Here is a 26651-nt window from a genome sequence, read left to right as displayed (position 1 = left end):
TGTCTTTGATTGGGGCACCTCTTTGAAGAGCAACAGAGGTTGCCATGCCCCTTTGGGAGTGTGCTCTTAGGCCTTGCGGCGGGTCTTTGCCCACAAATCTGTAACATTCACCAATAGCCAGGATGATCCATCTGGATATGGGTTTAGTAACAGCTAGACCCAAATTGGGGCCAGTATAAATTGGGAATTTTGGCAAAATGTAGCCATTCTGGATACGTAAAAACTGAGAGCCCTTTTTGGGTCCAATCTATCTAACCTTGCAATTTTTTGTGAAAAGTGGAGGTCGGAGACTACTTTCGGTAAAAAAGGAGGTTTCACCTTGAGAATAACTACAGACTGACGTTCTTGCAATAAGCAAAACAGTTTTTAATGTTGTCAATCTTAATGGGTATGAGTGTAAAGGCTCAAAAGGAATGCATGTTAAAAATCTGAACACCAGATTGAGATACCATACAGGTACATTGAATAGAATGGGTGGAAATATATTAATAAGGCCTTTAAGAAATTGAACAATCAGAGGGATCTTAAAATATGAATCCTCCTCTGAAGAGCGCTTGAAAATAGATTACGCCGCCAGGTAACTTTTAATGGTTACAATCTGGAGCCCCAGATTAGCAAAATGTAACAATAAGGAAAGCATCACAGGTGTGTCACATAGAAAGGGATCCACATTCTTATCCCTGCACCAGCTGCTGAACTTCTTCGAAGTGCAGTGGTACAAAAGGTTTTGTTGCTGGCTTTCTGGCTAAAAGAAAAATCTCCATTACATCACCCGGAAGGTCCCAACCCTTATATCTCAGCCTCTCAGAAACCATGCGTAAAGAATGAGTCTTGACCTCTTGATTCTGCTCCGATGCCGATGGAGTCAGTCGACGGAGTCTACTTCTTGTGCTTCTCTATCTGAACGCTCAATGGGCTAGGTTCCTGACCCATCAAAGCCCTGGATGATTTTTCATCAGATTGAGATCTTTCTCGATGCATTACCGGCTTGAGGCTCAGTCTCAAAGATTTCATCTTCGAATTCCCTTTGTCAATTTGCAGATCGACAGGGGCATAGGCTTTCTGCTTGTCCTTTGGGGGTCAAGGTTGCGTTCTCGAAGATCTTAAGTTACGAAATGCATACCGCTTTGCAGGGGAGTCATATTTCGTTGGACACCTGATTACCTCAGCTGAGGAATCGCTGGAGGTCGAAGGTGAACTATGACGCCGTTTCTGGCCTTCCTCGAAGAATAGCCTGATCGACTTCTAGATCGAGACCACTTTGATTTTTTACTTCAAGAGGAATCTCCCGACTCATCTGTCTTTTTGAACGTTTTGAAGGAGACTTCAAAGCTAACCTCACCACGCTAATGTACATTTACGCTCCCTGAGAGCCTTTTCGGTCATCGCCCAACAGGAGCTGCAGCCGAAGGCACGATGCCCGGAACCAAGGCACCAGAGGCATAAGCAGTGGGAATCGGTGATCGACATCTCCGATCCACATTCCTCGCACTTTTTGAAGCCCGAATAAGGAGTTGATGAAGACAATTTCCTAACAAAAATAACTAGGATCCACAGAAGAACCGAAGCGCACCATAATTCTCTCAATGCGTTAGCTCGGAAAAAACTGAAGGCAACGGGCGCTGCATGCGCTACTTATACTGATGACGTTGACGGTCGAACGGAGGCCTTCGGGGGGACAGCGTCTCGACAAGTTCAGCACACAGCGGCCCCTGTCCAAAACATTTTCCAGAAGAAGCTAAGCTGGAGAGATAATTATCATAAGATGAGGAGTATGTGGGAGGACACAATCCATACAAAAGAGTAGTTTAGAGTTGGACGGAGAGCAGACTATTTACTTTAGGACTTCAAAACGGACGAGCACCTTAGGTTGGTTAGGTAGGGAAACCCATGGACTAGGGATAGCAAGGCATTTTTCCTTTATTATTTGAATAAATAATCTTGAAATGGCAAAAACAAGCTCCACCTTCCAACCTACCACAGCGCCCGCATACAGATGTGGATTAGGGCATCTAGAAGGAATTTAGCTAGTCAAAACTGGATGCCATTTACACAAATGGTTCTTTGGTTGGCTCTATGCAGCCATCACGTCCAATTTGACAATTTCCGATGAGCTATCCAAAGAAAGGGTACACAACACGTGGCTATATAAGGTCTTAAACATGCAAGGTTAGTCCAATGGCCGCCATACATGTGCATCTCCATTTAGCAACACTGAGTGAAGGAAAGAAAAGGTGATGATTAAAGTAATGCTAAAAATAAAGCATGAAACCACCATATGATCTTGGGATTAGGTTGTAGACCCACCCGTTGCAGTTTCTAAATTCTGCTGCACAGTGCACTCAAGTGAAGTCCCTGATGGAACAATCTCCTGCAAGTATAGAGGAAAGGGGATGTGATGTAGTAGCATAAGGGAGCGAGGCATGCATGGAACAGAAGAACAAGTTACTTCTTACCTTGTAACGTTCTTTCGATGGGATGTTCCTCCGACGTATTCCTTATCTTAGATATCTCCTTCCAGCTCTGCTGGCCTCGGAAAATGTTTCTCTAGAGGGCGCTGCGCGTCGACGTCCGCCGAGTCGATGTCCCTCGACAGCCGCCGTATCGACGTCAACGTCATCCTGCCTATAAAGGCCACGCGCAGCGTCCGTTGCTCAGTTCCGTTTTGTAGCCCACAGTATTTCTGTCTGGACTAGACTAATCACCGTGAAGGAGCGTAAGCTGCAACAACAAGGGAAGTAGAACTGCGGGGATGGATGGGAGGGTCGATGAGGAATACGTCGGAGGAACATCCCATCGAAAGAACGTTACAAGGTAAGAAGTAACTTGTTCTTCGAAGGGATTGCGTCCTCCGACGTATTCCTTATCTTAGATAGGCTCCCTTAGCAGTATTCTATTAATGGAGGTGGGAGTACTGACTTCACGCTGTCTTCTATTCATGAATAGAGTGCAGTACAGCCCTTCCAAACCTAGTCTCTTGACTGGAGGAGGAATACAAGTTGTAAAATCGTGTAAAGGTATGGACAGACGACCATGTGGCGGCCGCACAAATGTCTTTAACCGGCACACCTCTTTTGAGGGCCGATGAAGCTGCAATACCTCTGGTCGAATGAGCCCTAAGGTTTTGAGGGGGCTCTTTTCCTGCCAGTTTATAACATTCCTAAATGGCTAGAATGATCCATCTGGAAATGGTCTGCTTAGTTATTGGTAACCCCAGCTTGTGACCTGTGTAACCTACAAACAGCTGGTCTGCTTGTCTTATCCTGGCTAGTCTACTGATGTAAAAACTTACAGCCCTTCTAGGGTCCAGCCTGTGTAACCTCTCTTCCTCTTTCCCCGGATGAGGAGGAGGATAGAAAGATGGTAGGGTAATCTTCTGAGTGATATGGAATTCAGAAACCACCTTTGGGAGGAAATTAGGCTTCACTTGCAGGACAACTTTGTCTTTGTGAAAGATTGTATGAGGGGGTTCACAAGAAAGAGCTTGTAATTCGCTCACCCTTCTAGCAGATGTAAGTGCTATTAATAAAACAGTTTTAAGGGTAAGGAATCTTAACGAACAAGAATGGAGTGGTTCGAAAGGTGTGCCCATCAGAAAAGTTAGGACTAAGTTTAAATCCCATAGGGGAACCTGGAATGGTCTTGGGGGATAAACGTTGGTTAACCCCTTTAGAAACTGTATTACCAAGGGTAACTTGAAATAGGATGGTTCTTCCGCAGTGCGCTTAAAGATGGATAGTGCTGCGAGATAGCCCTTAATGGTGCCAACTTGAAGGCCTGAATTCGCCAAATAGAGTAGTAAGGACAAAACCATTGGTGTACCACATGAAAAGGGGTCGATAGTCTGTTCTCTACACCAGCTGCAAAATCTGTTCCAACGGCAGCGGTATAAAGACTTTGTTGCTGGCCTCCTTGCCGAAAGCAACACCTCCATATCATCAGGGAGGTCCCAATCCTTGTACCTCAGCCTTTCAGAAGCCAAGCGTGAAGGTTGAGGGTTTTGATGTCTGGATGGAGAACCTGACCTCCCTTCTGTGAGAGAAGATTCTCTTTGAGTGGAAGTCGAATTGGAGGGCAGATGGACAAGTCTAGAAGGTCCGGGTACCACGTTCTCCTGGCCCAATCCGGGGCAATTAGGATCATGGTTCTCCGGAATCTTCTCAACCTCCTGATCATTTGAGGAATGACAGGGACCGGTGGGAACTCGTACAGAAGCGGAAACTCCCAGTCCACTATGAACGCGTCTCCCAGAGCTCCTCTCGGGGGAAATTCCCTTGAGCAGAACAGATCGCACTTCCTGTTGACACTGGTGGCGAACAGATCCACCTAAGGGGTTCCCCAAAGGGCGAAGATCTCTAGGAGGACTTCCTGAGCTAGTTCCCACTTGGGGGAGACTGTGCTCTGCCTGCTCAGAGCGTCCGCTGGCAAGTTCTTCTCTCCGGCTAGGTGAACTGCCGATAGAGAGATTCCTTCTTGGATTGCCCAAAACCAGAGCTGCATCGCCTCTCTGCACAGGGGTAGTGATCCTACGCCTCCTTTTTGTTGAGGTAATGCATGGCCACCGTGTTGTCCGTCATTATCAGGACATTTTTCCCTTGTACAGCCGGCAGGAACGCCTTGAGCGCAAGTCTGATGGCCCTCAGCTCTAACAGGTTGATATGTAGTCTGGACTCCGATGGAGACCAACGACCGCTGATGGTCAAGTCGTTGGCGTGGGCTCCCCACCCCGTGAGTGAGGCATCCGTGACTACCGTTATCTCTGGCCAGAGTTGCCAAAACGGTTCTCCTTTCAGAATGTTCTCCCGACAGGCCCACCACTGAAGGTCTCAAGCCACCCTGTCGGGAACCTGAAGAAGATCTGTCATTCTCCCTGAGAATTGTGACCACTGAGTCCTCAGTGCCCACTGGAGGGATCTCATTCTCAGGCGAGCCTCTGGCACTAGAAAAATTCAGGATGCCATGAGGCCTAGCAACCTCAAAAAGTCGAAGGCTGGGAGACGTTGGGCATCTTGGAACTTGGTAACCCATCTGTAGAATATCTTGAGCCCTCACCTCTGGTGGCGAGGCTTTTCCCAGGGAAGTGTCCAGGATCGCTCCTATGAACTGGAGTCTCTGCGATGGTATCATTTGTGACTTCTTTAAATTGAGGGAGAAGCCCAGTCTCTGAAGGGAGTGGCAAACGTGATTTAGCTGGATCTGAGCTTGTTCCGAAGATACAGCCCTGATCAACCAATCGTCCAGGTAGGGGTAGACGTGAATCCCTTCCCTCCTTAGACTTGCCGCCACTACCGACATTAACTTGGTGAAGACCCTCGGGCGGAGGTCAGCCCAAATGGCAGCACTCGAAATTGATAATGAGAGTTGCCAATTGCGAACCTCAGGTATTTCCTGTGTTTGAGATGGATAGGCACATGGAAATAAGCGCCCTGAAGGTCCAGAGATACCAACCAGTCCTGGAACTGAAGGGCCTGAAGGATCTGAGAAAGAGTGACCATCTTGAATTTGTCTTTCCTGAGGAATTTGTTCAATTCTCGCAAGTCCAAGATGGGTCTCAGCCCTCCGTCTTTCTTTGGAATGAGAAAGTAAGGAGAGTACCAGCCCTTGTTCCTCTCCGCTACAGGTACCGGTTCTATGGCACCTTTCTCTAGCAGGTCCAAAATTTCCTGCAAGAGGAGCGGATCTGGAGCTTTCTGAGAGCTGATCCCCGGTGGATGACTGAGGTATGCGTAGGAGAGGCAGGCAGTAACCTTGGGCAACTGTTTCCAATGCCCAAGCATCTAACTTGATAGCCTGCCATTCCGCCAGATGATGAGTTAACCTGCCTCCTACAGGTGTTCTGTGAGGGAAGTCCTCAGAGTGGTTTTGGGGCGGCTGATGCAGATGCCGATGGTAAAGAGGCACATGCTGTTGCTGCGGCTTTTGAATATCTACCCCGTCCACCTCGGGTAGTTCTTCTTCGTCCCCTTTGAGCCGGTCGTCCTCTACCTCTTCCGAATGCGGAGTAGAAGCGAAAGGACTTGCCCCTCGCAGAGGTTCCTGTGGGACGAAAAGGTGTCTGACGGATTGCATCGCCTAGGGATTTTGCTGCTGCTTTTGATGTTTGCAGTTTCTCTAAACTGTCATCCGCCTTTTTCCCCAAACAAAGAAGAGCCATCGAATGGCATGTTCAAGAGCCTGACTTGCACATCTGGGGCAAAACCAGACTTTCTCAACCAAGCAAATCTCCTGGTTGTTGTACTTGCCGCCATTGCTCTGCTGATACTGTCAGCCGAATCAATGCCCGTCTGGAGGGATTCGCACATAGCGTCTTTACCGTCCTGTATGATATTCAGGAACGCCTCCCTTTCTTCTCCCTCCGGGATGCAGTCAGCCGCTGTAGAAGCACACTCCCAAAGTGTATGGCTGAATCTAGCAAGGGTGCAAGTAGCATTCACAGATTTTAACGCCATGCTACATGCCGAAAAAACGTTCTTTGCCAGAGCATCATATTTCTTATCGTCCCTGTCCTGTGGGACGGTAGGGTAAGCAGTCTTGACGTCAGTAGAGGATGCTGCCTGTACCACCAGACTTTCTGGGGATGGGTGTTTTGGTCTGCAGAAGATACCCTGTATTTTGCAGACAGTTTTTTATTTACTGCCGGGACGATATCTGGGGTTTCCCAGTTCGTCATAATCTTCCTCTGAGGAGCTTTATGAAAGGGCACTACAGGATCCTCCTGTGGGCCTTTGTCAAGAATATCTGTGAGGTCATCTTGTTGGAAAGACTGAAGGTGCAGACCACCCCATAAATTCTGTGATCCTGGCCATTAAGGCTCTATAGGGGGTTTCAGCATGCTCCCCCAGGTCTGGCCTAGCAAACTCCAGCTCAGGGGAAGTGTCTAACCCACTTGCCTCATGTAAGGAGTCATGAAGATCCTTTAACCTGCGTTCTTCAGAGGATAACTCCTCTCTAACTGGGGTTGCAGGTCCCTGCAACTCAAATGGGTCTTCCTGTTCAGACAATTCACCCTCTTCCATAATTGAGGACATAGTTCTCAATTTTTCTGAACTCAAAGGGTGTAAACCCCATCTCCAAGACAGAGGGTGCCAAACTTGTCATAATCGGCCTTGAAAACGTTGATGTCGTCGACGAAGGCTTCGGGCGTGGCGTCGAAAACAAAGGCGGAGGCCTCGATGACCTCGACAGAATTGGGATTCTGCTCGAGGAAGTCGACAACCTCGACGCCATCGTCATCGAGGACCTGGGGATAGCCACTGGGTGCGTCGAAACCGTGACTTTTCTTGGCGTCGAAGATGGCGTCAAGTCGACAGACCTGTGTGTCGAAGGTCCCTTCGACAACGGCGTCGAAGACGCCGACCTCGGCGTCGACGGAACCTTTGTCGATGGCGTCGACGGAACCTTCGAAGAAGATTTTGAGGTCAAAGATTTACTCGAGGGTTCGAGACGCGCTCGAGAAGCTTCCTTCGCCGGGTACTGCGACTCGCGGCATTTTTGACCTTCGGGTCTTTCGACCAGAGCATCGCTCTCAACAGTCTTCGAGGGGGTCGAGGCCGCTTTCTCGAAGACGCACATCATATTTTTGCAGAATTCCTCCCATTCAGCCCGGGAACTATGTTTCGTGGGGCAAGGGATTCTCTTTGGAGAAACAGAGGAAGAGGAAGACGGGGAAGGGGATCTTCGACGTCTCCTCTTCGAATGCTTCTATCTCGAGAAGTGATGGGACCCACTCCGAGACCTGGAGTGCGAATGGTGACGAGGAGACGAATGTCTCGACTTCGTCGAGGAAGAAGAAGCTTTTGAAGTCTTACCTTTCTCCAGCTTCCCCCTACGCTCCTTCAGGGCCTTAGCTGTCATGGACATACAGTCCTCGCACTCGCACTCCGAACAATGGTGTTCAGCTCCCAATTCAGCTCCCAAACACCACAGACACTCTGTGAGGGTCAGTCAGCGACATCTTTTTCCCACAATCTCGGCATTTTTTGAAGCCGGACCGCGGAGTTGTCAGTTCTGACGAAGAAGCCATCGAGTACGGATCGAATATCTCGAGGTAAATAGGATTAACCTGACAAAACTGAGCAACGGTATTCCAAGGCACTGAGTAAGCGCGGAAAAACGGAACTGAGCAACGGACGCTGCGCGCAGCCTTTATAGGCAGGATGACGTCGACACGGCGGCTGTCGAGGGACATCGACTCGGCGGACGTCGACGCGCAGCACCTTCTAGAGAAAAATTTTCCGAGGCCGGCAGAGCTGGAAGGAGATATCTAAGATAAGGAATACGTCGGAGGACACAATCCCTTCGAAGGAAGACATTTTGGATTATTTTTCAAACAAAAGTATTTCAACATCTATAAGATAACATGCTGCTGCACACTTATTACTTAATGTTCAGCCTTTGCTTGTTCAAATCCTTTAAAGAGGAAGGCATGGGCTTCCCTTCACCACCATAGGCCACACCTGCCAACATTTTAGAGAGGCTTCAGTGAATAAAATATAAATTATGCAACATTTACACATTATGGCTATATACTACTGGCTACTCCGTTCCTAAAAAGCGAATTAATAAAATACTCAAGGAGAAGCGAAGACACCCCAATGCAATGCAAAGAATATGTTCAATTAATGGACAGTGTTTGCAAATACTTACTTTGTTCTGCAGCACCTAAATTAGACTGCTGTGAATCCTAAAAAAAAAGAGGTACTGGGTTATTCAAAAGGATACTTTTGTCAAGAATGATGACAATCCACAATACTCATTACAAAGTTAAACCAGTGGGTATCTGCTCATGGTTGTTTATTTTCTCAGAACTACCAGTGGTTTGCGGTTCTAAGTAGACAACCTTAGCAGACCAGCACAAATTTACCACACATATCTAACCAAAGACATTTGGTAACCAGACTGAGAAGTAAGGCTTACAAGTGAGGAGAGCGGGAACTTGTGGTGGAGAACGGTTAACATTCACATGGAGTTATCAGGCATTAGGTTGTCCACACACTTACACAAATACATGTATTTATCAAATCTGATACATTCCGCTAGAATACTGCAAGTAAATATATACACAGTTAAGTGTCTAATTGGGGCACACAACACATTAGAATTAATTCAATTATAATTAAACACTATTACAATGCCCTAAATTGGGGAGAGAAGATGTTACCATAGTCCTACTAAAGTAACAAAGGAGACACAAGTACCCAATGACTAAACTTAATGAGCCCAATTTCTATCTAAAAATAGGTGTTTCACAGTAAGTAACCAGGTGTCAGGTAGTTTGAAAAGCTATTCAAATTTATTCCATATGAAGAAATGTGCTCAATGTGGTAGTTCGTGCTATAGTCAATTACGCTTGTACGATTTAAAATGTAGGTGTTTTCCCCCACCCCGCCCCCCCCCCCACAAAAAAAGAAAAGGGAGCAGCTACCATTCCAGGGGGCCCCAAAAAGGATTCCCATACCAGTTCACAAAGACAGTGAATGGGTACCAGGTGAACTTCAAAACTGGCATGTAAACCATTTTATAAATGATGGCTCATTTAAGGGACCATTGTTTTGGACAAGACGCTCGTAACCTTTAAAGTGTGAAGAAATGCAAATGGGAATTTCATTCTGAAATCACAAGTTAGATCCATAAACCTACACCATCTTCCAGGCCAATATCACATAGACAACTTTAAAACTAACTACATTACTTTCAGATGCTCCTATTTAACACCAAAAAGTGTTTATTAGAATGTAATATTTTCAACACATCATAGATGAACCCTGCATTTGTCAAACACAAACAGGTAACCCTTTCATGCATTACATTTTGTTATAAACCTTTCAAAACCCAAAGGCCATTGTTTGCCTTTTGCTGAATTGCATTCTGGTATTTGTAGTCTACCAATCAGGAAGGGGGAATAATGCCACAATGGTACACTTTTTCCACAACACAGTTCTATAAACTGGGGAGTGTTCTCAGTGTTCCTGGGGCTCAGTGGTTCCTCAGATTACATATTCGGCAACTCTTATAGGGTCGAGAGGGACTTGCGTGGCTGAGATTATTATTACGGCGCGTATTTGTGTAAGTGCTTCAACAAGTGCTGTTGCGGCTGGTGGCTCCTGGACTCCTTCACCTTGGAAAAGAACTTTATGGTATGATCCTGGACTGGAAGCTACCTTTGGTTATATGCATTAACTAAATAGTAATTGCATCCATTGCCTTTTTCCTCATTTACGTTTTTATTATTGCTTGTTTTTAGGACAGTTTTTCTGAAGTCCAACTAAGGGCTTAGTAAAACCATTCAACTGAGGCAGTACAAGACCCAACTCATAGTATAAGGCTGTACCACCCGAGTTCATGGTAGCGTAGACAGAGCAGCCAGGCTCATCTTAGGAGGGAGAGAGGGCTGTAGAACCAGTACAAGTGAAATTTTAATACAAATGATCCAAAGAAACACTACACGTAGGCCCAGATAAATTTAGGAGTAAGTAAGCAGTTAAAACATATGAAATCATAGTATAAAAACACAACACTAAACTTCAAAGTACACAGACCCAAGTATAGACCTTATTTGAAGTACCCAACAGTAGTTCTAGGGAGTCAAAAACTTTTCATACACATTCAGTATATGTCCAGCATATTCTTGGGGAGTAAAAAACAATGGTTACTTTTTACAATTACATTAGTAATGCAGGGGCAGTAGACCCTTCCAGTTGTACAGTGACTCATGGTACAAATCACATAATCAGTCAACTGGACATCATTCTTTTGGTGTATAGTGCAACACTTATTGTAGGTGCAGTAAAAACCTCTAACTACTTTTGTGATAACGCACAGTTATAGTAGGTGAGTAAAACCTAACGATGTAATATACAATTACAGGTGCTTTTGAAATCAAGGAACCTCAGATAGAGGTAAGCAGTCACTCTTATAACTTATTTTTGGATGGCACACAGCCAACACAAGGTAAGTAAAACCCACATACTTTGTTTAACCTCACAATGAAGGTAAAACCCAAAGTCACACTTTTCTGAGTGACTCAGTTATTCTAGGTAGGCAACAACCTAACTTAGAATTATTCTGGACAGGCTAGCAGCAAGTCAGGAGAAGCAAGACCCAGTTGGGGGACACTGATTCAATTATCCTCAAAGGACTAATCTGGTGATACCAACACTTTACTTTTGGGAAGAGGTCCAACCTAATCACAGGAGAGTAAAATACATTCACATCTGCTTTCTGTTAGACTGGCAAAACAGTTGCTAAGGAAGAAAAGATGTTAACCGTACTTTTAAGAATAGTGCATCACACACTCGAGTTCAATAAGAACTTGTGTAAGTAACCTTTAAACACTTATTTTCTTTTCTAGGCAGAAGTTCCAATCCCTGGAGAATCTTTCCCTTATTCTTGGAACATGAGTGTTCTCAGTGGCAGGAGGGGGGCAGGGGGGGCAGGGGGGCGGATGTAACTAGGACTAGTGACCAAAAGGCAGTGTCAGAATAGGTTCTTTAGTAGCAAAAGTCAGATTTCCTTAGGAAACAGTTGAGTACTTCACTTTAGAGCTAGAAGAGGGTCCAGGGCTTCGCAGAAGACACCCTAGCAGGATTCTAGCAGTAGGACTGGGTGCACTGGATGAGAGGCCTCCCCATCAGAGAAAACAATCCACAGCTACACAGAAATCCTAACGGGCTTAAGTTAAGTACATACCCAAGCCAACACAGTACTTCAGCATTGAAGATTTTGCAGCAGGAAAACTTCAGGTTCTGCTGCCAAATACCTGGTTAGTGGATTCTTTGTCGTGGAGATTGAAAACAAGACCTCAGAAGGGACTTTGCAGCAGGGATCGATGAAGGCTCTAGGCAAGGTTTCCTTCGCGGCTGAATGCGGTTCTGCGGATTTGACGCCTTTTCAAGGAGCACAGAAGACGATCGAAAATCGCAGTTGAATTCTTGTCATTACAAAGGTCCAGCACTGTGGTGAGGGGACTTTTCAAACTTGATTCCTGTCTCTGGAGATCCACTAGGATGCCCACGAAGTTTCAGCGAGATTCAGAAGACCGGACACCGCACGATGGCTTGAGGTCCCAGGGTATTGCAACAACGCAAGGTTGCAGCAACGCGTGGGATGGCTCAAAATGCAGGTCTTCTTGAGTCTAGTGGGTCTCACCAGGCTCTGGGACGGGGTCGTCCTTTTCGGAGGCCCCAGGTGAATTGGAAGGAAGGGCTAAAGCAGGCTCTGGTTAGACAGCAGGCGCTCCGGCCGATGGAAATAGTTGCAGCTGTGTTTCCTTCATCTTCCCCTTCGGTTTCGTTTCCAGTGGTCGACGTGACTTCAGCTTCTAGGTTCGCAGTATTTATCAGGAATTACAGCACAACCTCTGCATTCTCTCCCCGCATTTTACAAGAAGGCGCGGCCTGGTTGTCCAATCAGGACAGCCAGTCCAACCCCCCCCCCCCTACTGGGATTTGTCCACATTCAAGCAAGGCATAAGACAAAGGGCTGGGGAGTTTTGGGCTCCTCTCTCACTTCCTGCTCTCAATGACAGACTGGAGCCTGGGGTGGGAGTCCAGGGGACTCCCGCCGAAGACAAAAATCACACAAAGGAATTTCCCGCACTGGATGTCAGGGGAATGAACAAGAAACGACAAGAAATACTAATATGGCAAAAAAAGAAGACGGGGGCCATTTTGGTAAAAAGGGACACCCTTATGTCCCTTTAGTGCAGCTGTTAACACAGCCCGTGGTGAAGGTTCACCAAATGAATACAACGTATCACTGCCACCAGCCACTGAAGGTAAACACTTGTCACTAACAGAATGGGTACAGTTTTAATGTGAAAGGGGATACATTGTATCTCCCCAGCCCTCTACATAATGTGGGGTGTGCTGGATTCAAAGAATAAAATGTAAAAGAGATCGAAAGATCCTTTCTACCCTTGGGAACTGCAGTTCACTGAAGGTTAGCACAAGAAAGTTAAAAGGGGAGCCCAAAGGGCAACCCACTAACAACAGGCGCTTATTGCCAATAAGTTGTTAAAGGTGATAACTTTATAAATACACTATGGAGAGTCTTAAAAATGACACCCATAAAAAAAGAATATGCGAGTGTGGAACAAGGTTCCCACTCACTGAGGTATTATGGAAAAATATCCCACTAATAAAGCAAAAAGTTCTGGGGTTGAACAGGAATATAAGATTTACCAGTTCTGTGCAAATCTTACCCAACACTTGTAGGTGAATATTAGCAACGAAATAAAATATTTCAAGCACAACGAGGCCCAGCCCCACCTACTCCTACCCACAATCCACTTATTCTCATCGGGCGCGCACTCGTGCAAGTGCTGTTGTGACTGTTCGGGCTGTGCGGCGAGGAGCGAGAGCCCGCTAGGAAGTGGCATATTTATTTTCCTGGTAATAAGGTAACCTTACTATCAACATACCACCTGGTTAATTGCTTATCTGATTTAACGTTTATTACTGAATCATATGCATAGAAGAACAAGTTACTTCTTACCTTGTAACGTTCTTTCGACGGGATGTTCCTCCGACGTATTCCTCATTTTAGATATCTCCTTCCAGCTCTTCTGGCCTCGGAAAACTTTTTCTCTAGAGGGCGCTGCGCATCGACGTCCTCCGAGTCGATGTCACTCGACAGCCGCCGTATCGACGTCGACGTCATCCTGCCTATAAAGGCTGCGCGCAGCGTCCGTTGCTCAGTTCCGTTTTGTAGCCCACAATAATACTTTCTGGACTAGACTAATCACCCTGAAGGAGCGTAAGCTGCAACAACACGGGAAGTAGAACTGCGGGGATGGATGGGAGGGCCGATGAGGAATACGTCGGAGGAACATCCCGTCGAAAGAACGTTACAAGGTAAGAAGTAACTTGTTCTTCGAAGGGATTGTGTCCTCCGACGTATTCCTCATCTTAGATAGGCTCCCATAGCAGTATTCTATTATTGGAGGAGGGAGTACTGACTTCACGCTGTCTTCTATTGATGAATAGAATGCAGTACAGCCCTTCCAAACCTAGTCTCTTGATTGGAGGAGGAATCCAAATTGTAAAAACGTGTAAAGGTATGGACAGACGACCATGTAGCGGCCGCACAGATGTCTTTAACCGGCACGCCTCTTTTGAGAGCCGATGAAGCTGCAATACCTCTGGTCGAATGAGCCCTAACGTTTTGAGGGGGCTCTTTCCCTGTTTAAAGAGGAGACAGAGCTATGGTGTAGATGCCACACATATAAAGAGCTCCCTGATGCCTGTGGGTGCTCTCTACTCGAAAGGTAGTAGGCGGTGTAGAACTGAGGGTCGTCTCTACCTTCTCCTGGGATGTCTGCTTCAGGGACACTCACTGCGTCTTTAGCCCGGACGTGCACATACTTCTCATTGCGTTCCTACAATGAAGATCGAAAGGGGACTTGTGTGCCCCAGTGAGTGTCCCTGAAGCAGACATCCCAGGAGAAGGTAGAGACGACCCTCAGTTCTACACCGCCTACTACCTTTCGAGTAGAGAGCACCCACAGGCATCAGTGGAGATGCTACGAATACTTCAAATGTCATCATTTCGTTTTTAAATGTTGTCTTGGTTACGTGGTCACCTGTATATCTCCTGATGAATGTTCCATAATAACTGTAGGAACTGAAACATGTCGAGCTAATACTCTGTACTGGCACCAGAGTTATTAAGTTTTTTGACATACTGATTCTAATTACTGTAGAGTACGTTGCACTTTCTGTAAAGCGTACCTCTTGATGTTGAGTGTATCCCTGTTTTTGATACACTGTCAATTAGCTAATTCTAGCTTATCACGTAACGACTGTTTGATATATGTTAAAATGTTTATGAATTGTATGTACTGTGGACCACACTATTTAATCACTTTTTAGGTCATAATTCTATTAAATCTGATGTTTATCATTTTAACCACGACTGGTCCTTTTGTGGCTCTCCCAATGGGAGCTCTTTATATGTGTGGCATCTACACTATAGCTCTGTCTCCTCTTTAAACACAGATCTTTGTCCTCCCGGACTTAGACAGAGTATACGTTGCTAACCTATCTTAGTTAAACGTATACCGGGTTTCCTCCCCATTTAAGTTGTTGGGGCTCTTTCCCTGCCAGTTTATAACATTCCAGAATGGCTAGAATGATCCATCTGGAAATGGTCTGCTTAGTTATTGGTAACCCCAGCTTGTGACCTGCGTAACCTACAAACAGCTGGTCTGCCTGTCTTATCCTGGCTAGTCTACTGATGTAAAAACTTAAAGCCCTTCTAGGGTCTAGCCTGTGTAACCTCTCTTCCTCTTTCCCCGGGTGAGGAGGAGGATAGAAAGATGGTAGGGTAATCTTCTGAGCGATATGGAATTCAGAAACCACCTTTGGGAGGAAATTAGGCTTCACTTGCAGGACAACTTTGTCTTTGTGAAATATTGTGTGAGGGGGTTTACAAGAAAGAGCTTGTAATTCGCTCACCCTTCTAGCAGATGTAAGTGCTATTAATAAAACAGTTTTAAGGGTAAGGAATCTTAACGAACAAGAATGGAGTGGTTAGAAAGGTGTGCCCATCAGGAAAGTTAGTACTAAGTTTAAATCCCATAGGGGAACTTGGAATGGTCTTGGGGGATAAACATTGGTTAACCCCTTTAGAAACTGTATTACCAAGGGTAATTTGAAATAGGATGGTTCTTCCGCAGTGCGCTTAAAGATGGATAGCGCTGCGAGATAGCCCTTAATGGTGCCACCTTGAAGGCCTGAATTCGCCAAATATAGTAGGAAGGACAAAACCATTGGTGTACCACATGAAAAAGGGTCGATATTCTGTTCTCTACACCAGCTGCAAAATCTGTTCCAACGGCAGCGGTATAAAGACTTTGTTGCTGGCCTCCTTGCCGAAAGCAACACCTCCATATCATCATCAGGGAGGTCCCAATCCTTGTACCTCAACCTTTCAGAAGCCAAGCGTGAAGGTTGAGGGTTTTGATGTCTGGATGGAGAACCTGACCTCCCTTCTGTGAGAGTAGGTTCTCTCTGAGTGGAAGTCGAATTGGAGGGCAGATGGACATGTCTAGAAGGTCCGGGTACCACTTTCTCCTGGCCCAATCTGGGGCAATTAGGATCATGGTTCTCTGGAATCTTCTCAACCTCCTGATCATTTGAGGAATGACAGGGACCGGTGGGAACGCGTACAGAAGCGTAAACTCCCAGTTCACTATGAACGCATCTCCCAGAGCTCCTCTCGGGGGAAATTCCCTTGAGCAGAACAGATTGCATTTACTGTTGACGCTGGTGGCGAACAGATCCACCTGAGGGGGTTCCCCAAAGGGCGAAGATCTCTTGAAGGACTTCCTGAGCTAGTTCCCACTCCTGGGAGACTGTGCTCTGCCTGCTCAGAGCGTCCGCTGTCAAGTTCTTCTCTCTGGCTAGGTGAACTGCCGATAGAGAGATTCCTTCTTGGATTGCCCAAAACCAGAGCTGCATCGCCTCTCCGCACAGGGGTAGCGATCCTACGCCTAATCTTTTGTTGAGGCAATGCATGGCCACTGTGTTGTCCGTCATTATCAGGACGTTTTTCCCTTGTACAGCTGACAGGAACGCCTTCAGCGCAAGTCTGATGGCTCTCAGCTCTAACAGGTTGATATGTAGTCTGGACTCCGATGGAGACCAACGACCGCTGATGGTCAAGTCGTTGGCGTGGGCTCCCCACCCCGTGAGTGAGGCATCCGTGACTACTGTTATCTCCGGCCAGGGTTGCCAAAAATGTTCTCCTTTCAGAATGTTCTCCTGACAGGCCCACCACTGAAGGTCTCGAGCCACCCTGTCGGGAACCTGAAGAAGATCTGTCATTCTCCCTGAGAATTGTGACCACGGAGTCCTCAGTGCCCACTGGAGGGATCTCATTCTCAGGCGAGCCTCTGGCACTAGGAAAATGCAGGATGCCATGAGGCCTAGCAACCTCAAAAAGTCAAAGGCTGGGAGACGTTGGGCATTTTGAAACTTGGTAACCATCTGTAGAATATCTTGAGCCCTCACCTCTAGTGGTGAGGCTTTTCCCAGGGAAGTGTCCAGGATCGCTCCTATGAACTGGAGTCTCTGCAATGGTATCATTTGTGACTTCTTTAAATTGAGGGAGAAGCCCAATTTGTGAAGGGAGTGGCACACGTGATTTAGTTGGATCTGAGCTTGTTCCGAAGAGACAGCCCTGATCAACCAATCGTCTAGGTAGGGGTAGACATGAATCCCTTCCCTCCTTAGACTTGCCGCCACTACCGACATTAACTTGGTGAAGACCCTCGGGGCGGAGGTCAGCCCAAATGGCAGCACTCGAAATTGATAGTGAGAGTTGCCAATTGCGAACCTCAGGTATTTCCTGTGTTTGAGATGGATAGGCACGTGGAAATAAGCGTGCTGAAGGTCCAGAGATACCAACCAGTCCTGGAACTGAAGGGCCTGGAGGATCTGAGAAAGAGTGACCATCTTGAATTTGTCTTTTCTGAGGAATTTGTTCAATTCTCGCAAGTCCAAGATGGGTCTCCGTCCTCCGTCTTTCTTTGGAATGAGAAAGTAAGGGGAGTACCAGCCCTTGTTCCTCTCCGCTACAGGTACCGGTTCTATGGCACCTTTCTCTAGCAGGTCCAAAATTTCCCGCAAGAGGAGCGGATCTGGAGCTTTCTGAGAGCTGATCCCCGGTGGATGACTCCGAGGTATGCGTAGGAGAGGCAGGCAGTAACCTTGGGCAACTGTTTCCAATGCCCAAGCATCTGACGTGATAGCCTGCCATTCCGCCAGATGTTGAGTCAACCTGCCTCCTACAGGTGTCCTGTGAGGGAAGTCCTCAGATTGGTTTTGGGGCGGCTGATGCAGATGTCGATGGTGAAGAGGCACCTGCTGTTGCTGCGGCCTTTGAATATCTACCCCGTCCACCTCGGGTAGTTCTTCTTTGTCCCCTTTGAGCCGGTCGTCCTCTACCTCTTCCGAATGCGGAGTAGAAGCGAAAGGACTTGCCTCTCGCATAGGTTCCTGTGGGACGAAAAGGTGTCTGACCGATTGCAGCGCCTAGGGATTTTGCTGCTGCTTTTGAAGTTTGCAGTTTTTCTAAACTGTCATCTGCCTTTTTCCCAAACAAAGAAGAGCCATCGAATGGCATGTTCAAGAGCCTGGCTTGCACATCTGGGGCAAAACCAGACTTTCTCAACCAAGCAAATCTCCTGGTTGTTGTACTTGCCGCCATTGCTCTGCTGATACTGTCAGCCGAATCAATGCCCGTCTGGAGGGATTCGCACATAGCGTCTTTACCGTCCTGTATGATATTCAGGAACGCCTCCTTTTCTTCTCCCTCCGGGATGCAGTCAGTCGCTGTAGAAGCACACTCCCAAAGTGTATGGCTGAATCTAGCAAGGGTGCAAGTAGCATTCACAGATTTTAACGCCATGCTACATGCCGAAAAAAATTTCTTTGCCATAGCATCATATTTTTTATCGTCCCTGTCCTGTGCGACGGTAGGATAAGCCGTCTTGACATCGGTAGAAGATGCTGCCTGTACCACCAGAGTTTCTGGGGATGGGTGTTTTGACAAAAACTCCGGGTCTGTAGAGGATACCCTGTATTTTGTAGAAAGTCTTTTATTTACTGCCGGGACGACATCTGGGGTTTCCCAGTTCGTCATAATCTTCCTCTGAAGAGCTTTATGGAAAGGCACCACAGGATCCTCCTGTGGGCCTTTATCAAGAATATCCGTGAGGTCATCTTGTTGGAAAGATTGTGAAGGTGCAGACCACCCCATAAACTCTGTGATCCTGGCCATTAAGGCTCTATAGGGGGTTTCAGCATGCTCCCCTGGGTCTGGCCTAGCAAACTCCACCTCAGGGGAAGTGTCTTACCCACTTGCCTCATGTAAGGAATCATGAAGATCCTTTAACCTGCGTTCTTCAGAGGAAAATCCCTCTCTAATTGGGGTCCCTGCAACTCAAATGTGTCTTCCTGTTCAGACAATTCACCCTCTTCCAAAATTGAGGACATAGTTCGCAATTGTTCTGAACTCATAAAGGGAGTAAATCCCATTTCCAAGGCAGAGGGTGCCGAACTTGTCATTATCGGCCACGAAAAAATCGATGTCGTTGATGCCGACGTCGAAGGCTTCGAGCGTGGCGTAGAAAACAAAGGCGGAGGCCTCGATGACCTCGACAGAATTGGGATTCTACTCGACAATCTCGAAGCCATCGTCATCGAGGACCTGGGGATAGTCACTGGGTGTGTCGTGACCGTGACTTTTCTTGGCGTCGACGCTGGCGTCGAGTCGACAGACCCGTGTGTCGAAGGTCCCTTCGACAACGGCGTCGAAGACACCGACCTCGGCGTCGACGGAACCCTCGTCGACGGAACCTTCGAGGAAGGTTTGGAGGTCATAGTCCTATTCGAGGGTTCGAGACGCGCTCGAGAGGTTTCCTTCGCCGGGTACTGCGACTCGCGGCGTTTTTGACCTTCGGGTCTTTCGAACAGAGCATCGCTCTCGGCAGTCTTCAAGGGGGTCGAGGCCGCTTTCTCGAAGACGCTCGTCATATTTTTGCGGAATTCCTCCCATTCAGCCCGGGAACTATGTTTCGTGGGGCAAGGGATTCTTTTTGGCGAAACAGAGGAAGAGGAGGACGGAGAAGGGGATCTTCGACGTCTCCTCTTCGAGTGCTTCGATCTCGAGGAGTGATGGGACCCACTCCGAGACCTGGAGCGCGAATGGTGACGAGGAGGCGAGTGTCTCGACTTCGTCGACGAAGAAGAAGCTTTAAAAGTCTTACGTTTCTCCAGCTTCCCCCTACGCTCCTTCAGGGCCTTAGCTGTCATGGACATACAGTCCTCGCACTCCGAACAATGGTGTTCAGCTCCCAAAAACCACAGACAAACTCTGTGAGGGTCAGTCAGTGACATCTTTTTTCCACAATCTCAGCATTTTTTGAAGCCGGATCGAGGAGTTGTCGGTTCCGACGAGGAAGCCATCGAGTACGGATCGAATAACTCGAGGTAAATAGGATTAATCTGACAAGAACTGAGCAACGGTATTCCGAGGCACTGAGTAAGCGCGGAAAAACGGAACTGAGCAACAGACGCTGTGCACGGCCTTTATAGGCAGGATGACGTCGAGCGTCGATACGGCGGCTGTCGAGGGACATCGACTCGGAGGACGTCGACGCGCAGCGCCCTCTAGAGAAAAAAAATTCCGAGGCCAGCAGAGCTGGAAGGAGATATCTAAGATGAGGAATGCGTCGGAGGACACAATCCCTTCGAAACATACACATTGACGACAGGTATGCCATCAAAACTAGAGATTACCAAAGTGGCAGCGCGATCACAGGCGAACTCGAGTAAAAGCACTGCACACTCCAACGACTGTAAAAACGAGTCTACTCACTGCGTGTTCTCAAACACAATCCTCGACAGCGGATATTAGAACGTTTTGTTCACTTGATGCATTCAAATTGGTTCACCCCAATGTGAATAAAACGTTGGACTTCGTGATCCCTCCAGCAGAACCCACTACTGAGATCATTACAGCTCAGCATCTGCAAATTGATTTGTCAACTCTTCCGGGCTCCTTGATAGTGGCCGGCTTCTATTAAGGAGTTGCATTAACATTGCTCGAAATCAGGCCCCAGAAGCATCAACGCCAAAATCACGGAATATCGGCTCCCGTATCCCCAGTCCTGAAGCGGACAACATGCCTATATAACATGAAGGTCTGATTGCGTTGCCGATTCGCAACAAAACCCACGTCACCGATTGCGGCGTGCAGGAAATCAATAGGTCAGCTTCTGAAGCGCCATACACTTCGAATTTAAATAATTGCTCAGCCACAAGCCCAATTCCTCCTTGCACTCATGGATCCCCCATTCCTCACCATTTCCCAAATCCTCATTCAAATCTTTCACAATTAACAATTATGTTTGAACCATCCACCAACAATTCGTCAGCTATGGCTATTTCTTTTACACGCCCAACCCAGAGAAAACAAGCTGACAAGCAACGCTCCCAATAGCCAGCTAGTGCAGGCTCTGTTACAACTCCTCTCAGAGTTAACGTTAGCATCCATGAATAAAGCGCGATTAACAACATTGTATGAAATGCTAAATAAGAATGATGTGCAAACCATTCTGCTTCAAAAGCTTTTATAATCTAAACCTAACAAGCCTATTAGACTAGCATTGTCTCCATTAACAAGCGCATATGAAACACTAAACAGCAAACTAAATGCGCAAAATATTAGGCTTGACCAATTAATGCACAGTATTCCTGACAAACACAGTGCACCTGCACTCCATTCCCTGCCTATTAACCACTTAAATATGGTTGATCTGACAAACTCAGAGTGTACTCAAATTGTGGCAACTGGCCCACCCTCCTGTGATCTGCGATGAGAGTATAGAAGAGTCTCTCCCCATACACCCATCAACATCAAATGAATTACAAAAGTCCAACTTTACCATCTTTTAGAATGTGAACTCCTAATTTCGGAAAGCAAGCAAAAAAAAGTAAAATCATCAAAACAGCTGCAACACATAATCACTCGAGCGCAAAACATTTTTTGCGATCTTTAACACAACCTAAGAAGTAACTTCATAATGCTATCACTAAAAAATATACAAACATAGCCCTGTATAACAAAAACAATTAAACCAAATTAAAACATTCCAGTTCCAAGAACTCCAACCATGAACCACTGGATGAACTTTTACATGTAATTTTGCAGCCCAAGATCAGACAGCACACAATCTTAGGTCAGAGGCTGAATGTGCTTCTGAAGACCTTGAGTCCAAGTCTCAAATACAAAGTATCTCAAGCCGAGCCAGCGAATCTCTGACCCTGGAACAGAGAAGAGAAAGCATAGCGAAATCAGTAGCTCAGTATCTGCAGGTTTGTGAATACATGCAAAAAGTGGCCAAGAACTTATCCCTCTCCAAATTCGATCAAGTAAAACAGACAACTCTGAATCCATCTAATGACCAAGCGAATAAAAAAAACTCCCCATCTAATTCCCCTCCGTAAACTTCTAAGCTGGGCACGAATGCTAAAATCAACAACATATTGTCACATCCTGATAATTCTATGTAGACCGAGGCCATATCCTAGTTACGATCTAAATAGGACATGCATCCTGAATATTTGCAGTGATGTACCAAGCCTAGACGACCTTACCACTTTTGATATAACTCAAATGGAATTTCTCAACGACTCAGACCTTTCACCAGCCAGACTTTGCATTCAATCTGGCATTGTATTCAACACAATATGGCAGGCAAGGCAAGCACTATTTTGAGCTAGGCTTTTGCCTTAGTCATGAATCATTTAACAATAGGGAGCACCACTGAGATTCATATAATGAGTGTGCTCAACATAAAAATAAAATGTCACTATTGCCACTTATTACAGTTACGTGTGACCAACAATTTACAGATCAACACTGACAAATTCAAGCGACCAGGCATAAGTCCTATCCTTTTCAAACATGACCTTCAAAAAACAAATTCGAATTCAAACCTAAAGCTTCTCAGTGCTATGGTCTAGCTAGCCGAAACACCAGGGGACATAAGCATCTCATGAACTTTAAAGCAAATGGATTGGACCATTATGAGATCATCACTCTCCAAGAGACCTGGCTTGTTGAGACCCCAATCTGGGATGGTTACACAGTTCTAGTCTTACCTGCTAAAATTAAATCTAAGGGCAGACCAATGGCAGGACTATTGGTAGCCACAAGAAAATCAACAGGCATAAAACTTGAGATGGTTGGAACCTAATCTATATATACACACAACTTGTCAGAATAACAATAGACTGTAGAGTCATATCTCTAGTTAATCTATATTGGAACCATTTAGTCATAAGAGCAGATGCCTTCTTCAGGGCCATGGAAACCATATTAGACCGTACCGTGTTAGACCACTCAATAACATCGACCATCTTGGAGACTTGAATATCCATTGTATGAAAAAAATCAACACCCAACGATGTAATATTCGTACGAAGGTGGTCTTCACTTATGACTGACCGACAGTTAATTATGGTAAATGTAAAATTAGATGTTGATATACCTCCAAATAGCACATGGAGGAGGCAACATTGAGAGGCAATTATAGATTACATCTACATCGATAGGCACTTTCTGTTGCAGAGCGATTTGAGGTTATAGAACAATTTCACAGTGACCATGAACAATTAATCTTGAATGGAAGTGGCAAGTATTCCCAAAGAATAGACAGCCATCTGAATATAACAAAAAATTAATTGTAACAGGAGGCCAACATCATGTCAGTTGGACCCCAGACAAATTAACACAACTCCACCCTCCACCACTATCTCATGTCCAACTCGCTCCATCCAGAATCTCATTTTGCTAAAGCAGATGGCCACTATGTGGCCGCTCTGCGGTTATTCAAGGAGACCAAATTTAAAACAAATAAACCAAAATACATGCACTAAAACTTGTATGATCACGAGTTATATCAAAATAAAACTAACATGCAAATCCAAGAGATTAATAATCTTCCACTAGAAGATAGACTTGCAAAATTAAAACTAAGCACCCAGTATAAGAATTGGTTAAAAACACTAAGGCTTTAATGTACCAGAAGGATGGAGATGAGATGCTCTGTGTAATTGCAACCAAAAGAACAGGCGATATTTGGCACCTGCTTAATCAAGCAAGCCATAACACGCAAGCTCCCCTTCAAATCAAAGCAGTGACGGAACAATCCAGGGTAGAGCGCTTTAGGGATTTGTATACTTCAATTGACCACGAGTTCCAAAACATGCTGGACTTGACTACTTCCAACTTATTAAACTTTCATCAAGATGACATTGTTTTTATCACCAAATTGAGCTCTTCAAGAGGGCCAGGACCTGATGGTCTCAAACAAATCGAGTACTCAAAGCACATCTGGAACACTGAGCCAAAATATTCTATGCAATCTTTAAACAAGTAAAAAGATCACAAATCATTCCGCCTTCTTGGTAGAAATCTATAATAATTCACATTTTTAAAAAAAGTCAATCGTCAATTAGTAAGTAACTACCGCCCCTTAGCCCTAATTGATGTGCCAGGCAAGTTATTTGCCACACTAGTTCTGAGACACTTTAATGAATGGATGAACATCAATCAATTATAAGACCCTTACCTAACAGGTTTTGTTGCTGGCCTTGGTACAGCCATTAATTTAACATCTATAACAGTTATCAGAATGCAAGCCATACAAACCAAACCACCCATTTACATTGCATTTATAGACTTCAAAACTGTGTTTGATTCAGTTTCTCGGCAACTACTAATGGCCAAGTTTAGTTAAGCAGGCTGCTCTTAGTCAATCCTAGTGTTAACCCAGCAACTACACTCCACACGTCGATACAAATCAGGCTCACATTGGGCGGCAATCTATCTGCCCCTATCAAGACTCATCGAGGCCTAAAACATGGGTGCATGCCGACATCAACACTTTTCAACTTTTTTTTAGATCAGTCCTGAGACAAAGTCCAAGTGCCATAATTTCTGATCCTCCAAAACTTGGTTCAAGTCATATAGCATGGCGATCTATGCAGACAAGGTCTTCCTATTATCAAAAACACCCTAAGGCCTACTGACTCTGTTGACTGCATTGGAAGTCTGTTAATGCAAATCAGCTCACAATTAACAGACAAGACAAAGATCCTGCACTGCAATACCAAATTGCCGAACAGAAGATCTTCAGAAAACTGGCTTCTACACGGCAAAAGACTTGAAATCGTCAAAGAATATGAATATCTGGAAATCGGTATTAATGATCATAACTCAGACCAACCATATCTAAATGAACTTCAAACCAAAATAGCAACAGCCTCTTCCCAAGCGAGAATAATTCATGCCAAACATGGGAAATATTCATGCTCTCCATTGATAGCCTTTAATACTTAGTAGTTCCAACTGTATTATATGGAGCGGAAACTAAATACTATAGGGTGAAAACACACTGGCTAAAACATGAGGGTGCTTTTTGGAAACATGTACTTACTCTACCAAAGTCCCAACCGATGTTCACTCTCATATGAACTGGGCCTACTGTCATTGTTTATTATGTATGTATGTATGGAAACTGTTCCCTGTATAGGAAATGTTGTTTAAGCGACAAACCGGGGGGTCACTGCTTCACATTCTAGACAAGTATTTAAATGGCTCACAGCATACTTTTGCAATGGAATGGAGGAAGCAAGTCACTGCAGTCATGATTGCAGCCGACATCTCAGAAGAACTGCTACTAACTAATACAACTAGAGCAAAACAAAAATTGTGGCACTAGGATTGCACAATTCAATCATGCTTGAAATATAAATCATTCGTAGATAACCCATTTGTCCCTAGAAAGCTGCAAACGTTGGAATCATACTTAATGAAATTTCCAAATCCAGCGTATAGGAATGCTTTCAGACGCTTTCGATTGAATTTGTGGCCAATAGAGAAATTCTATCCAGGTGAAAATTAATCCCCAACAGCAATAACAAGGGCAGGTTTGGCTGCAATTATGAGCAGTGGTAAAAATTGAGGCTCTTGCTGACTGAATGTCCGATTTTATTGGAAAAACAAATTCAATACTTGAAATCTTATTTTAAAGATTTTAGAATAATGACAGCAGATTCATTGTGGAAGCAATTATTTCAGACAAGAATAATGATAAGCATTTCAATTGTAAAGTTCCTCATGTCTTTGAGCCTGGGGTAATTAGAGGAAAGCTTGTAAGCTATAGAAACAAATCTAGACAACATTTGCACATTCATATATTTCTTAACATTGATTCTATAATGACTTTTTCACTGAAAGGTCAGGCTCATTGTTTTCCATGTATTTTGAATCTATTTTTATGTATTTTGTACTTGATGATTTTATGCAACGTTGTAAGTTATTGAAAGGTTGATTATTCATGTCAACCATAACAATAAAAATAAAAATTATTATTACTGTCAGAGGACGGAGGTTCCCTTGTGACACGTGGTAAAGATTTGTCCAGAAAAAAGGGGAAAACCGCCTTCTTGGCTGTTGTCAAACTGGCAATCAAACCTCACGAGACGGCAAAAGACTCCAACCCGGGCTCGCATTTAACGTGAACAAGACACCAGCTGAGGCTGATTGATGGAGGATTCCCCTACCCCCCTCTTTAACAAGAAGGGAGCTTTCAACCTGCAGCATATTAAACGTGAAGCTAAAGACGCTAATACATGGAGATAAGATTCTGAGGTGTGTGTGGCTTGTGGGTCTTGTGAATGTATTATAAGCAAAGACATCTCCTACATTCTTGATAGACTTCACCCCTTGTCTGAAACATGGTGTACCCCTACGTTACCTATGTTAACTGCTGCTTTTCAAGAAGTACCAACAGCTTTACATAAGGGAATTGTAGAAATAGTTGAAATAAACCAGCATGATTTAACATACACTGAAATGCTTGAGGCGGGTTTACCTACGTTAAAAGATCTGAAAATTGAATACATAACAAATAAGAGCTTTCCTAAAAATGCAGTCTGTTTAAACCAAATTGCACAAACCCTGCAATGCGGGATAGAGTCCACGTTGGGCTCTATTCTACTAGGAGACCGTACGGTGGAAAGCAAAGCAGGAACTTTTGGACCGAGCCTTTAATTGGCCAAAGAACATCTCTTGCA

The 26651-nt window shown here is 45.3% G+C and overlaps 1 protein-coding gene across 2 annotated transcripts in view; it reads right to left on the bottom strand.

The window, feature by feature from the left end:
• Positions 1 to 26651, bottom strand: part of AFF4 (ALF transcription elongation factor 4) — a 1482962-nt gene that overhangs the window by 828960 nt on the left and 627351 nt on the right. For both annotated transcript variants that reach the window (XM_069652488.1, XM_069652489.1), the window contains exon 8: positions 8647 to 8683. In XM_069652488.1, the coding sequence (XP_069508589.1) occupies positions 8647 to 8683 (37 nt within the window). The remainder of the gene's footprint in view (positions 1 to 8646; positions 8684 to 26651) is intronic.

This window comes from Ambystoma mexicanum, chromosome 3p, assembly GCF_040938575.1.
Source record: "Ambystoma mexicanum isolate Mex_15411 chromosome 3p, UKY_AmexF1_1, whole genome shotgun sequence".
Classification (NCBI taxonomy): domain Eukaryota; kingdom Metazoa; phylum Chordata; class Amphibia; order Caudata; family Ambystomatidae; genus Ambystoma; species Ambystoma mexicanum.
Note: the sequence above shows the minus strand (reverse complement) of the source record. Positions and strands in the feature narration are given on the sequence as shown.